Source organism: Bos indicus, chromosome 5 (assembly GCF_029378745.1).
Source record: "Bos indicus isolate NIAB-ARS_2022 breed Sahiwal x Tharparkar chromosome 5, NIAB-ARS_B.indTharparkar_mat_pri_1.0, whole genome shotgun sequence".
Classification (NCBI taxonomy): Eukaryota; Metazoa; Chordata; class Mammalia; order Artiodactyla; family Bovidae; genus Bos; species Bos indicus.
In genome coordinates this window covers 26,992,410-27,007,313 of record NC_091764.1, presented here as the reverse complement: position 1 = coordinate 27,007,313, position 14,904 = coordinate 26,992,410, and the positions used below count along the sequence as shown (strand labels likewise).

Genomic DNA, 14,904 nt, shown 5'->3' with positions numbered 1-14,904 from the left:
GGTCTCCCAGGACCACACCTGTGTTTCTTGGGGCATCCCAGGCCCAAGCCATGTCTGTGGGACACACACAATCCCTCTCCCTGGCCCCACAGCAGTCCACACATGCCTCGTGAGCAAGTGTCCTTCGCCACTCCCTCCTCCAGCCCTGTCCCCAGCCCCGTGTACTGGAAAGGATTCCCCTGTCCCGGCTGTACTGATAAATATGGAAACTCCATCTTTATTGGCTGTATAAACATCTCTGGTCTGTACATACATTTCATACATCATAGTGCAGGGCCTGAAGGGAGGGCCAAAGTGGAGGCCCCCGCAGTACAACAGCTCACTGCTTCCCCTAAAGCCCTGCCCACTCTCCCCAAACTCCTGCTCCCTCTCCCTCCCGGAAGCTACTGTGTGGGGAGGGGTCGGGGTCAAGAGGCTAGGAGACAGGAGGGCTTGGTGGGGGAGGACATGTGTAAGTGCTAGATCAAACACTGAAGCAAAACAGGCAACGGCGCAGGCAACAAGCAGGGTGCGGGTGGGGCAGGGGAGCACGGGCTCTCACTGGGCTCTGGGGCCCTGCCCTCACCGTGTGGGAGAGAGAGGCTCTGTGGTCTCAACCTGCATCCTCAGAACTAGAGACAAAGGTGCCACAGGTGAGCTGAGGAGGCCCAGAAGGAGACAGCAGCAAAGGCTCCATTCCGGGACCTTCAGCCCCTCTCTCTACATGTCACGGGCACCATCTACGTGTGTACAGCTGGGGGAGCCAGACGGGGTTCTCGGGGGACCGTGGTGCCCCAGCAGGTCGTGAGGGAGGAAGCTGGCTCTGGGGGGAGAGAAGAGAGGCCCTCGAGTAGTCTTCTAGGGACAGCATTCAGTGAAGGAGAGCGAGGGCCCTAGAGAGCCCCCCAGCCCAGCCAGGGGGGTGACAGCAGCAACTGGTTCACACAATGACGAGGACAGGGAACAGAAGACAGCTGCCCCGGAACACCGGTCAACAGGGAGGGCTGTCCCGCTCCACTCTCTCAAGTCTCAGGCCCAGCAGCAGCTGAGACAGAAGCACTCACTCCTTTCCCCTCACACGCACCAGTGCGGAAGGGGGCACGCCCATGCCCCAAACCAAGGGGACCTGGCCATAGAGCACCACCCTTCAGGCCTGTTTCTGTCCAACCAGGGTCTCTCGCCCAGGGACTGATGACTGGGGCAGCCCTGGGGCAGAAACGTGGGCATGGAGGAGCTTGGCAGGGGCCTGATCTGGTAGGGGCAGAGTGCCAACACACCCTCTGGGGCCTGCTGGGTAGGCAGATCCTCAGGGAGTCAGGAACTCGGTACCTGGTTCTGCAAAGGGAGGGGACAAAGGGGAGGGGCAGGTCCGGGGAGAAGGCCTAGCCACTCAGGGGGTGCAGATCCACTTTGACTTTTTCCCCACAGCTCAGCATCCCAATGGTGGGGAAGAAGCCTCCAGAAGGTACAACAGCATCCTTCTTGCCAATGATCTTGCCATTCCGAGTGAAGAAAACCTAGGGGTGGAGGAGGAGAGCGGGATGGGCAGCAGGCTCTGCCTGATGCTGGGGCTACACAGGCCTGAACCCCATCCTTCCCAACTCCCGCCACCGCAGGAGAGAGATGGACGGCGATGCAGGAGGTGACCACGAGAGGGCGTCCAGAGGCCGGAAACCAGCCTCTCAACCAGTCTCCCCACTCGGCAAGCCCGCGCCCCTCCCCAGGCTCCGCCCTCTCCTCCGCAGGGGCGCCAGCCTGGCCCAGCCCCGGACCCCCGCGCTCACCACCACCTTCTTGCCCTCGTGCTCTTGCTCTATCTCCTCCCCGTCATCTTCCTCTTCCTCCTCTTCCTCTTCTTCCTCCCCTTCCTGGTGCAGATACATGACATTCCGGACATTCCGCACAGCTCGGGCAGTCGGGGACAGGATCACTGTGTCACAGCTGTCGTCGCTGTCACCTAAGAGGCCAGGACACCTGAGCTCCTGCGGTTCTGCCCGCAGAACCCACCCTCTGCCCAGCCAGCCAGGTTGGCCACGGACACCCCCACTCACCCTCACTGTCCAGAATATAGTCCCGGGGGAACATGATTCCACAGCCCATTATGTCCCCTTTGTAACAGCGTGGCCCGAAAGGGTCCCCCACGCCACTGCCATGAAAGATCTTCCCGTCATCTGTTGGGAGGAGGGGAGACCACACGCACCTGCAGGAGGGGCTGATACCCTACACCCCCAGAGCCCGCCCCGCCAGAAGCCCAAGTGCCCCTCCTTCCCTCTCTGGCCCCAAGGAAGGGAGGAGAGAAAATGAGGGCCCCAGAAGAGAGACACGTCTGTCCCCTCAAAGGGCTGAGGGGGAGCTCCCTCAGGAGCTGATCAGAGAGCGGAGAAGGGCCTGGGGGGAGGGAGAGGTGGGACCAGGAACTCAAGGCTTGTCCTTTCTAAAGAAAGCCCGCAAGGAAATCGAACCAGTCAAAGGAAGAAAATGCAGAATCTGCAGGAAGGGAGCAGAGGGAGCCAACTAAGAGGCCTGGAATGTCCAGTTTGGGCCCAGCTTCCCCGCCCCTGTTCTGCTCCCCTGGCTTGTCGGGCTGGGAGGGAAAACAGGAGAAAGCTAGCAGCTTGGGAAGGGGACAGCAGGGGGCAGCAGGGGAGAGTCTCTCAGGTCAGACGCTAGAGGAGAGGCCCCTGGTGCGGGGTCAGGAAAATGGGTGTCCCTGCACCCCCCACCCCCACAGCCCCTGCTCCCCCAGGGCAGCCCCTCACGCACCTGCATGATAAGCCACAGACCCTCTGCTCCAGCCAGGGTGCCTGTTCTTGGGATAATCCTATGCCAATGTGAAAAAAGGAAAGCTGTGATACCACGCAGAAAAGAAGATGGGAGAGTGGCATCTGAACCCTCACCTTCTGGAACAAGCTACAACCCAGATGGCTGCTCCCACCCCGGCAGGCTCACACCTTCAGGCACTGGAGGTTGCAGGGGGTGGGGGCAGAGTGAGAAGGTGCTGGGGTGCCAGAGTTGTGGGGTGCCCTCACCCCCCATCGAGGCCCTGGTGTGTGTGTGTGTGGTAGGCTCACAACCCTCTGTCAGCCCCGAGGTGACTAAGGGTCTGTACCCTTACATAGCAGACACACATGACCTTTCTGTCTCAGGTTAAGATGCCTCTCTGCAGCCGGGCCCCTTCACCTCCCTTGGAGCTCCCAGCTCTAGACCAGAAGCCCCAGAGCTGAGCATCCCCCGGGCAGAAAGCCAGCATTAGTGCCCACCTTCCGGGCCAGCCCCAAGGCGATGTAGCATTTCTCTCCAGGGTCCACGATCTCCACCTCAAAGTAGTGGCTACGGGTGCTGAGTGGGCGCCGGGCCTGGGCCAGCCCCACGTCCACGATGCTCTTGCCCTTGCCCAAGTACTCCAGCAGCTGTGGGGAGAACCAGGGGTGGGGACCAGGCTGACACCCACCCTGGAAACCTGGTTCCAAGGCTGTCTGGGGACCAGTTTCCTGGTCCCTCACAGAAAGCCCAGCTGAAAGGGAAGTGGTGCTGGAGGCATAAGGAGGGACTCGGTGCGCCCAGCAGGCAGGGGAGAACAGGCATGGGGCGGGGGAGTGGAGGCGGCAGGAGGAGCATGCAGGCTGAGCCCCTACTGAAGACTGCACCCACCTGCCTACTGAGACAAGGACTCTCTCCTTGCTGTGGGGAGACAGCAGAGCAGCCCCAAGATCCCAGTGGCTGGGCGCCAGGACCACACAGGGCTCTCTCGGCCATCACCTCCCTCGGTCACCGTGCCTGCCTGGAAAGGGCCACCCAGGGGCCCTGAACACAGAGAAGAGGAGAAGCGAAGGCTAGGCTAAGAGGAAGCCTAACGGCTTTCTCAGGGTACCTCGGGAGGCCGAGGAGAATGCAGAGGTTAGGGGCCAAGTCCAGACGTCTGAGGGAGGGGAGACAGCTCAGAAGCCACTTCTGCCTGGGATGGGACTGATACAGTTTCTCAAGGTCTTTGTTGTACTTGGCTCTGAAAAGAGCTGTTTGTAGCCTTGTCGGGGAGGTGCCGGGGAGCCAGGGACAGACCAGCTCTGCTCCTGCATTCAGTGTGAGGGAGGGGGCCAGGCAGAGCAGGGCTAGAAAGGCAGGCATTCCTGCTCCCAGCCCCTCGCGGCTCTTTTAAGCTGGAGCAGGGGTGTGGAGGGGAGCTGACTGATGGGCTCCTGGGGCTCCTCAGCCCCAGTGATCCTGCCTGGGCAAGACAGGGCGGCAACCCCCAATCTGGGAGGATTTATTTATCAGTTGTCATGGTAATAGTGGCGCCATGACTCAACCCTGTCCCGTCTGTCCCCCACCCTCAGCATCACCTGGGATTCCTTAATCCCTTTTTAATTAGCCAAACTGCCCCTCAAGACTTTCTTCTACCCTCCCACCCTCTGGCCCTGAAGAAAGCTCACTCCCTGGGGACCTCCTCCACTTCTCCCTGGCAAACCTTGTGTGGGACACTGGCCTCTCACCCCACAAAGAACTCCTGCCTGAACAGGAAAGGCATCACGCTCGCCAGCACCAGCACCCGAGCCTCCGTGTGTCTTCAGCAGAGGGAGAGGCCACATCCTCACCACCCCTTCAGGGAGGCACTGGCCCACCCTCACCCTGGAGCCCCGAAACCCTGGCACAGCAAGTCCATCCTCCCCTCCGCCCCAGAGAACCGCAGGCAGGCGGGGGTCGGGGGCACCAGGAGAAAAGCTGGAGGTTTATGGCAGATCACTGGATCTTTCTCCCCTCCTTCCTCCAGCCAGGACTGTACACACTTCACGGCACCCTGGCTCCGCGATGTCACACTCTTAGGCCAAGTCTCCATTGTCTCACACTGCATTCTTCTATTAGAAAGAGGCCCCCTGAAGGTGGTCTTCTGATTTACCGGGTATTGTGAAGGCCCACCCTGTCTAAATTCTACTTCTGGTCCTCTGGGTGGGCTCGGCTGGGCCTGAATTCCTCCATTGTCTCTCTCCCCACAAGGCTGGGGGTGGGCTTGCGGGGTTATGGGGTCTGATGCACATTAACTAGCATGGACTCCACCCAGTCTGAGCAGCCCCCAGCCCACCCTCTCCTCTGCATTGCCGAACTGGGTGGGGGATCCCACAGCTGCCCTTGACCCACGGCATCCAACTGGCCTCAGTGTAGGAAACACAGTGTTCTCCATTCTCAGAGCCAAAAGACAGCGGATCCAGATCCTGATCCTTGGGAAAAACCCGCCCAACCATTCCCCCTGCCTCGGCCCTGAGGAGGGCAGGCTGCCTTTTTGTTATGGATAGAGTAGGGAGGCTTCCTTAAGCTACAAGGCCAGGAGGATAAAACACTAACGCAACACACTTATTCGGGCTCTAAAACCTACTCCCCACCCTGCAGAGCAGCTCAGAAGGCACAGCGGCTCACGGCCCAGGAGCCTAGGTTCCTTGCACAGTCAGGAGAGGAACCACCACCTGCATCTCCAAAAACGGTGGCAAAGTGAAGTGAGTGCCAAGGGCCTAGTCTGAGCCCTGGCCGGTGATAAATGCACACATCGGCCTTTCCTAAACTCAGGAAATGGGGGTTATACTAGAATACCCCAGTGTTCCAGTGCTCCCTAAACATTAACAATCGCCCCAAAGCTACAACAGACTGGAACTGCCAATCACAAAGAAGGAAAGGATCTTTCATCTCAGCCCTTACCCCCCTCCCCCACATCGGAATGGCCGCTGATCATCACCGTTTCCCTAGGATACTCCCCAGATGACTCCACCCAGATGACCAACTGCCTCCCTCCCAAGGCTTTCTCCTCAAACAATGCCTCTAACAACATCTTTGGTGGGGGTAGGGGAACTCTTTCCTTAAGGCTCTCAAGACCCCCTACACCTCCCTCTACACACAACAGAAGCCTCGAGAGGCCAAACAGTTCACCCCCACAGAGCAGAGGCTGCAGACCAGAGTGCAGAGAGCCTCCTGCACCCCACCCCTCCCTCATAGCGGCAGCACCTACTCTTTGCCTCCTCTCCTGCTGCGACCCGCCCTCGTCTTGCCAGCAGAGACCCTAATCCCTCTTGACAGGAGCAAGGGAGGGCTCAGTGCCCCGAGGGCCTAGAAGCAGCTGAAACACGAACCAGGAACGTGCTTCCCACCGGCCAGCTCAGGCCCCAACAAGGTCTCCTCCTGGGTTGGGTCTGGGGAGGACCCCTGAGAGGGTGGGGCCTCATTCACCCCACTTTGTGTATGATAGCTGTTGCCCTGTCACTAAGGAATTGTCAGAGGAGCTATGAACGGAAATGAGGAACAAAGAATGAGTCTAACCCCCCAGCCCTACCTACTGCCCCTCGCCCTCAGCACACTGCACAAGGCCCGGGGATGGGGATGAGGGGCAGCCTTCCCCATCTCGGAGCGAACATTGCAACAGCAACTCTTCAGCATCCCAGAGCTCTGCGAAGGGGGCGCTCTCTAGGAGGGGAAAGTAAGGCAGCAGGAAGCAGGGAAAGACTGCCGTCTGGAAAGAGCCAGGTCTGTCCATATATAGATCCTCAGATCAAACAAACACAACTAAATATTAACAATTGTTAATCTAGGCAGTGGAGACCCAGGGGGCATTTACTGTGCTACTTTTTCAGCTTTTCTGTATGTTGGAAACTTCTCAGAATGAATTGTTAGGGTTAAAAAAAAAAAGTCTGGAGTTTAAGTCTCTCTTCTGTCTGGGGAGAACCAGTGAGAAAGGAGAAGAGAGGATAACACACTACAAAACTGAAAGAAACAGGAGTAAAAGACTTCCAAGGTGGCCAAGAAGACTCACCTGGCTAATGACACTAGACAAGAAAATCTCTGGGAAAGTGGGCTTAAGCCCAGGAACTCTGGACTCATCCTGTGCGACGGGGCAGGAGAGACTGGCTGCAGTAGAGTGGGCCTGGGTAGAAGGCAGCATGTATCAGACAGTGGGAAAGGTGGGGGGAGGGGGCACAAGGAGTATCTAGGCTTAGTTCTGCTACTAATTCACTGTGACATTTGATCAAGTCTCTTTATTTTCTCTGGGGCTGTTTTCTCAGCAGTACAAGAGGATACGTGGGAATGTGTGGGCAGTCACACAGCTGGGGCGGGGGGGCATGGTTTGAGGAGCTACCAGCATCTTGGGTCTTGGAGCCAGGGATGCTAAATGTCCTGCCCATTAAGAAACTGTCTCACTTAAGATGCCCACAGTCTCCACACTGAGAAACCTGGGCGGGATGGCATCAAAGCCTGCCCCAGATTGCCCCAGACTTTTACGGTTCCACAGGGTGCTCTCCTGGGAACATGATCAGGGCAGGAGAAACAGGCTGCAACCACAGCAGAGGTCAAGGTCCCTGGGAAGGGCTCCGTACAGAGGGGGACGTAAAAACAGGAAGGGCAGAGGGGAGAAGCAGCTGCACTAGACATCTTTAGAAACAGGAGGCACAGGCGCAGCCCAGTGACCTCTCCCAGGCTCTTGCAGGCTGACACCACTCAGATCACCAGATTGGAAATACAGTGGATGGTCAGAAGGGACACGAAGGAGGAGGCCAGGAGGCAACAGTGGAGATGGTGGGTCAAAGGGCTGGAAGAAACTGGGTAAGTTACCCTCACTTGAAAGATGAGGTGATTGGCAAGACTAGAAAAGAGGCGTGCCTCAAGAGGCTCATGTCCAAGGCAGCCCCAGAGGACCAAGTACGCAGGGAACGGCATGCCTACCCTGCCAGCTGTCCCCAGCTGGGGCTGGGGCTTAAGAGAAGAGTTAAACTCAATAGCTTACATCTAAGAGAGAAAAAAAAATTCTTAAATATGTGGCCTGAGGGCACTGGGGGAAGGGCAGAGAGGAAGGAAGGCTATTTATAAACACCTACAGGATTCTGCATCAATTAGAAAAGACTGCCTGGGAGGAGCAAGGAGCAGAGTGGGGACAGGTCCAGGCAGAGAAAGGGTGCCAGGAACTCTTGAGGAGAGGTCAAGGATGAGAGCTGGAACATCGCCCTGGCTCAGCCCCAACTTCAACTCTGTAGATGTTGTCAGAATGATGGTGGAAGGGGGAAAGAAAGGAGAGATGAAGATCAGGGAGTGGGCATCTGAGGTCTCCGGGCTGGTGGCCATTGCAGTCCCTGGATCCCAGTGCCAGAAGGGGGTGCAGAGTGTGAGAAGCTGCAGGAATGCACGCTTCCTACCATTTTCCCTGGGTTGGACGCACCTTGCACTCCAGAAGTGGAGAGCCTTGCTCATAACCTACTCCCACCCACCACTGCTTCTGTTTTGCTATCAAAGGCTGAGTTAAAAACAGTCTGGCTTGGGGTGAGAAGGCCAGAGGGTGGAGGAAAAGGTTGAGCCGGGAGCGGGAGGGCAGCAGAGGGACAATTCCACGTGGGAGGCCTGAGCAGCCCACCAGAGGTCAGGGCCAGACCCCTGACTCAGCAGCCATCCACTTCCAAGCTAGCATGAGGCACAGAGGCTAAGTATGAAGAATTTCCCTCCCTTGAGGTCTATACACTTCCAACCAAGTTTAAAATCTAGACAGGGGACTAACGCAGGTATGATGAGATGTATGAAAAGGCCAGCTTTGGAGGGTCAAGGACTCTCACTGAATCATCATCCGCCTCTATTCTCATCCTATAAAATGTGGGAAGGCCAAAGAGACTGACATGGATGCTTACTCAAAAAAGCATCTCGAAGAACCTCTCCCAACACGAGTAGGATTTATGATGACACCTACCCCACATCACAGCGAATGAAAAGCTGGGCCAGCTGGGCTGGGTTCAAGCCAAAAGGGAGGTCCAGGCATCCAGCCTCTCCAAAATCAGCCCCGCCTCTCAAAGGTAGACAGACGTTCAGGGCAGCAGTGTGCGCCACCCTGGGGACTGAAGGAACCAAAGAGGCAAAGGAGAGCTACTGCTTTCCCCAAGGCTGAGTGATGAGCCTGAGCTCTCAAACAAAAGGGAAGGTGGGAAAGGAAGACCAAGGCTAAGGGAACACAGACCTGGACGCAAGGACCGTGTCATGGTGCCAGGCACTGCTGCTCAAACTCTCACTTTCCAAAACCCTACAGAAGACACTGTCTTCACTGCCTATTCCAAGCAATCCTAAGAGCCGCTGGGGCCCCAGGAGTTCCGCCCGGCGCCCTCCACCCACTGCCCCTTACTTACGGTTCCACAGACTCGGACGTCATGCAGCCGGCCCCACTCATCCTCGTAACTGTCCACCATCATGACGCTGTCATCCTCGCGGCCCAGCTCGGCGTTGAGGTGCAGCCGTACCTCCTCCCCCAGCGAGTGCATGCCCACTGCCGGAAACAGCCCGTCCGGGGACATGGGCATGATGGTGGAGCCCACCTGAGTTGTCAGGAGAGAAGGAAGGAGGGAGCTGCCGCCTGGCTCACTTTCCCCACGGCTCATCTAATTCTCACAAGGGGACTTTTGAGAATGATGCAACCAGTCATCACCACACACATTGACAGGAGAGCAAAACAGAGGTACAGAGAAGTTTGGAAAAAAGCTGCTGAGCACTCCTGGCTGAGCAAGCAATCCACAGAGCTAGAAGGCAAACAGCAAGTCTCTCGACGTGCCAAATACTTTTGATACATGTTGAGTGTGGACTGCAGCAGGAAGAGAGCTCAGGATAGATGCTAAGGGAGGAAAACCCCTCAGCAGAGAACTGAGAAAGCGATTTCCCTGGGCAGGAGGTGGGGCTGGGGAGGAGAAGGAAGACAGCCTGGGTCTCTCCTATGTGTTCTTATCCCAGCCCTCCACCATCACTCGCCTTTGAAGAGGGAAGGAAAGGAGAAGTGAAACAAGGAACACAAAACACAGAAAAGACATATCCTCAAAAGCATTCAAGTCAAACGTCCCAAGACGACCTCCAGCTTACGGAGCCAGGCCATAAACTCTTCCTCTTTTTTCCTACTCAAAACCTTCCTCCACATCACCCCATTCTGTACCCCCTCAAACTCTGCCCCTCCTCCACTGCATAAACTTGCCCCTCTGTGTCTATCACCTGGGGACAGTCCCAGCTTCCCCTGGGTGAGGGGAGGGTCTTCTACATGCAGGAGAGCCCAGGAGAATTTAAGACTGAACTGAAGAAGATGGGAAATGAGCCCAGGGGGCCCTGGGCTGGCCCCAGCCAGCAGACTCTTTCATAGCACTCACACAAGTCCCTGGACAGCTTCAAGCATTGAAATCCCACTCAGGATGTCCCACTTACCCGCTTCCCATTTTTAGTGAAGAAGATCTGGGCAGTCTGCACATCAAAGGACACTGGCTCAATGCCACAACCAATCCGGTCCCCAGAGTTGCACTTTGACCCAAACTGCCGACCCTTGGCTCGGCCATTGTAAAGCCTGTAGAGAGGGCGGAAAGACACACTATCTGAGCCTGGCCTCCCAACTTCTCCCCAGTACTCCTGCTCGCCATCACTCTGCAACACCATCTACCTGCGTCCTCGTATGAGCTCCACCCTCCCCTTTAAGTCTGCAAGCCTCCAAGGAGAGTCAACAGGCCACCTTCCTGACCTGATCAGAAAAATCTAGGAAAATACCCCAAGACCAGTGAAGGAATGGCCAAAGCCACCCTGAGGTAGTCCCTTGTATCTAAGATTCCCAAATCTGCAGAAAAGGGGTTGGGTGCCACAAGAGGCAACTCACTTGCCATCATCAGCATGGTAGGCCACAGAGTCAGGCAACCAGCCAGGCTGGTGATCCAAGCTATAGTACTGAGGGACCAGTCCCACAGCAATGGTGCCCCTGACCCCACTGTCCACAATCGACACCTGGAGGGAGGAGAGCAGGGCACAGTTAGCACAGAGGGGAGCAGACATCAAAGGGGCTGAGGCCCAAAGAGCCAGGAGACAGGGGATCAAAGAGAAAGGATGCCCAGAGGAAGAACGGGGGAAAATGAGGGCCCACTTTACCACAATTACTTACAAAATAATTTCCAAGCTATGGGAAAAGACAGGAGACAGAGTAGATGCCGGGCTTGGGTTAGGGTGTGAGAAAAGACATGGGTCAAATTCTACCTAGGTGAAGGGCAGGAGAGCCAAAGGGACAGGGTGACAGGACTCTACGGTGCCTCTCAGATTAGGCATCGTGATATTCTGGGCCCTTTTCCCAGCCAACAGGATAATCCTGATGGAAAGTTTAAAGAACTAGGTCAAGAATCCAGTAAAAGAGCTCCCTGGAGCTAAACCATTTCACCCCCTGCTCTGCCCACCCATAGCCTTGATCACCTCAAAATAATTGCTGTCCTTTGTCAGGGGTCGAGAAGCCACATAGCAGCCAACTTCACCAGAGTTTCCATGGTAACTGAAGGAGAAATGAAGAGGGAGGTCCATTAGCATCCTAGCCCAGGAGTTTGGGGGAGTGCCTTAGTGTCCCCAACCCCCACCCTGTGAGGGCCAGCTGAGAGGAGAATCCATCTGGTCACACTGGGGTCATCTGCACAAACACCATAACAAGATACTTGAGGTCACCCGCTGCCTCCAGCAAGGGTCAACCTATACCAGACCACTGCACGCCTGGCTTACGCACTGCCAGTGGGGAAGAGAAGGAGAGCCTCCCAGAGTTGCCTATTAGGCGGTCTCACACCCTGTCTAACCTCAATCCTTCATGCTGCAGCTTCAGCCCTTTTCCTCTGGCTCTGTCCTCAGTGGAGTTTGAGAATGGCTAGTCTCTATCCTCTGGACCAAAGCCTTTCATAGATTGAAAGAGTTATTCACTCCCCACTCCTCAACTTTCTTGTTTCCAGGCTAGATAGCACTACTTCTGTCCCTCTTCCAGTGACAATTCTGTGAGAGAATTCGGTTCCAACGGAGTCAAGGGAGAGTTTCAAGCCAGAAACAGAAAACAAACACACAAACCAAAGGGTTGGAAGGCAGTGAGCAGGATGCACTACCGGGCCATTCTTCCCAAAACAGGAAGTCCACTGCCTTTGAAATGGTCATTCTTTCACCAAACCCAACTCAAGAGATGCAGGCAGGAGACCCAGGCATCGCACAGACTCACTGGAGTCCTCTCGACAAGACAGTTGGGCAACTCCTGAGACCCCAGCAGCCTCCATCTCTGACATGACTACTTCCGATGCAGACCAGGACAGAGGGACCCAGAGACACAGGCCCAGAGGGGTGCAAGGTGAAGAAGCACACTGCTCCATCAGAAAGGCCTCCAGAGTCCACTGCATCCCCATGCAGGTCTCTGCTTCTGCAAAAGCCCCTTTTCATCTCTGAGACCTGACATAGAAAGGAAAATGTGAAAGCCCTCCCTGAAACTCACCTCAAAGTGTCTCCATCTACAAGAATATGCTTGAACCTCTCCTGATATCGGAAAGCCCGGACCTCTCGAATCTCCCGGATCCGCCGGCGCCAATTCAGAAACCGGTAGTGCAGGTTGAGGTCATCCATCTTGTTCATGAGAACAAACCTGCCAAGGGGAGAAGGGACTTGAGGAAGAGGAAGCAGGGCCCTGAGCACCTTGGCCAGTTCTACCTAGAATGCAGAAAAGACTCTAGACTTGAAGCCAGTTGCCTAGATTGACCTTAACAATCCCCACCCTCGTCCTTTTATTCAAACATTTAGTGAGCTCCCTATACGTGCTCCTGCTGTCCAAGGTGCTATGGATACAGCTGTGAACAAGGATGGGCTGCCTATTCTCAGAGCGCTTCCATTCTACCTAGACAGCGCAGGAATAAGCAGAGTGACATGATGAAAGAATAACAAGTTGAACTCTATGAGATGAAAAGGTGACTGGCATGTGACAAACCCAAGAAAGAGCTTCCCAGGCAGAGGGGACAGCCAGAACACAGGTCCTGAGGTGCAAGGCAGCTGGCATGATAGGAAAATAGGTCAGGTGGCTGGTGTGCAGGGAATGTGAGGCAGAAAAAATGTACCAGAAAAGGATGGAAGGAAGGTAGGGGTCAGATCAATGCTCTACAGACCATGTTAAGGAGTCTGAATTTTATTCCAAGTATGATGGGAAAGCTCTGGAGGGTTTTAAGCTCGGAAATGGTATGTTTCTAAGGCTTATCTGATTGTAAAGATCATTCAGGCGGTTGGCTGGAGACTAAACTCATCACAAGATGAGCAAAACAGAGTGGCAAACAATTAATCAAGAGGCTGCAGCTGCTGTTCTAATGAGAGATGGCATCCACAAAGACGGTAGTAGAGAAGATGGAGAGGAGTAGGATGACCCAGGTATTTAAACCACCAACAGTGCTAACGCATAGATGAATGAATCTTCCCCAAAGTGACAAAAAGAGGGGTTACTTTCTCTTCCCATATCCCAAACCCTGGGACAAAGGTTCCATCAAGGCCTGACAGTGTCCTGCACACAGTAGGGGCTTAGGAAGCTGGCTAGGCTAAATTCACTCCCCATGTGCATATTACAAGCTTCTGCAGTAGCTACAAGCCACTGCGTGGCTCAGAAGGGTAGGCACCTGCGGGGTAGCCCTAGGACTGGCCTCCTAGGACTGGCCTCCTCGGCACTCGGCCAGGGCTCGACCCCAGGTTGATGCTGGCGCCCCAGACCTAGGGGCATCTGCTTGCCTAGAATCCCATAGCCTTGGCACCAGCGAGAGGAGGCCGCACCGGGCCCCGCCTCCACCCGGATCACTCAGAGGAGACCCGGGGGAAAGGAGCACTGGCCCGTCAGTGTGACTACGCCCAGACTCCCCAGGCCCTGCTCTGGGCCGAGAAGGGTCCCCAGAGAGGAAGCCCAGAGACCAGAGCGCAAGGCCCCGCCCCTGACTCCGAAGCCTCCGCCCAGGACCCCCGCCTCCCGCCTCCCGCCTCAGGCTCGGTGGAGACCGACCCGAGGCCTCCGGGACCCCGCCCCCGATCCCCGCCTACCGGGGCCGCCGCGTCCTCCTCATCCATAGGCCTCTCAGCTCCGCACACTAGCTCTTCGGCCGCCGCCACCACACACATCCGGGTCCCCGCCCTTCCTACGCTCCCCGAGACCCGCCCCTTTGGACCCACTCTGGCCAATCTGCAGCGGCCGAGGACGACAGGCACCTTCAGGAGCCAATCGAAGGACGCAGGCCGGACCGGGCGCGGCCCGGTGAACCGGGTACCTAGCGCCGGGTAGGGGCTGGTAAACCCGGGTGTCGAGAGGGTGGTAGGCGGCGACGTGGCGGCCCAGACGCCGCACTGGGCGCCCCGGGCGCTGAGTGGCCGGTCAAGGGGCGGCTCCCGCCCCGTGTGGGGCGGGCGGGTAAGGTCGCTGCGTACCCACAAATACTGTGACTATTCCCTCAGCGCCAGTTCCGTGTCAGACGTGATGCTAAGAGCTCTGTAGGAATGTCCTTTTAATCCACTCAACAACCTTATGAAATGAGTCTTATTATTAAATCCTGTTTGCGTGTGCAGAGCCTGAGACTGGTCTCCATAACGCGTGTACCTGTTACCATATGTTTTGTATTCTCCAGAGTTATACCATTACCGTGTGCTTTATATTCCCCCGAGCTCCATTTCATGTCACCTTGCCTTCATTCTGGGCAAGGCATTCCTACCAGGAGAAAACTTCGAATGTAAAAAGCAGAGGGATTGGTGTGACTTAAGGAAAGTTACGCTGGGGCCATAATGAGGAGGGAAGATGGATATGGTACTGACCTTTATCGCACACCTACTGGAGGGTGGTTATTGCCCTTCTGGGGAGGATGTTCCCCATTTCCTCCATTACCAAATTTCTCTTCTCCGGGTAGGAAGATTTTCTCCCCTCCTCTGTATTTCTTCTTCTTCTTTTTTTTTTTTTTTTAAAGTCTTTATTGAATCTGTTACAATATGGCTTCTATGTTTCGGTGTTTTGGCCATAAGGCATGTGGGATCTTAGCTCCTCTTCCCAGGATGAACCCGCAGGTTCTGCACTGGATGTGGTCTTGACTACTGGACCACCAGGGGACATCCCCCCTCCTCTGTATTCTTATATCATTTTCTTTGCACCTCATTTAG

The 14,904-nt window shown here is 55.9% G+C and overlaps 1 protein-coding gene across 1 annotated transcript; it reads right to left on the bottom strand.

Moving 5' to 3' along the window:
- Positions 1-191: 191 nt before the first annotated feature.
- On the bottom strand, positions 192-13,931 carry SPRYD3 (SPRY domain containing 3). The gene is made up of 11 exons (XM_070789042.1): positions 13,804-13,931; positions 12,233-12,379; positions 11,191-11,266; positions 10,610-10,734; positions 10,171-10,306; positions 9,117-9,302; positions 3,240-3,389; positions 2,743-2,800; positions 2,031-2,150; positions 1,764-1,936; positions 192-1,496 (listed from the first exon to the last, which is right to left on the bottom strand). Exons 1-11 carry the CDS (start codon positions 13,824-13,826, stop codon positions 1,362-1,364), a joined length of 1,329 nt encoding a protein of 442 aa, XP_070645143.1. The 5' UTR covers positions 13,827-13,931; the 3' UTR covers positions 192-1,361.
- Positions 13,932-14,904: the final 973 nt, after the last annotated feature.

Coding starts and splice junctions, on each gene's coding strand:
- SPRYD3 (XM_070789042.1), bottom strand. CDS start 13,826: ATGAGGAGGACGCGGCGGCCCCG. Junction 3,390..9,116: donor ACGTCCGAGTCTGTGGAACC/GTAAGTAAGGGG, acceptor TTCTCCCCACAG/CTGCTGGAGTACTTGGGCAA. Junction 2,151..2,742: donor GTCTGTGGCTTATCATGCAG/GTGCGTGAGGGG, acceptor TCCTCCCAACAG/ATGACGGGAAGATCTTTCAT.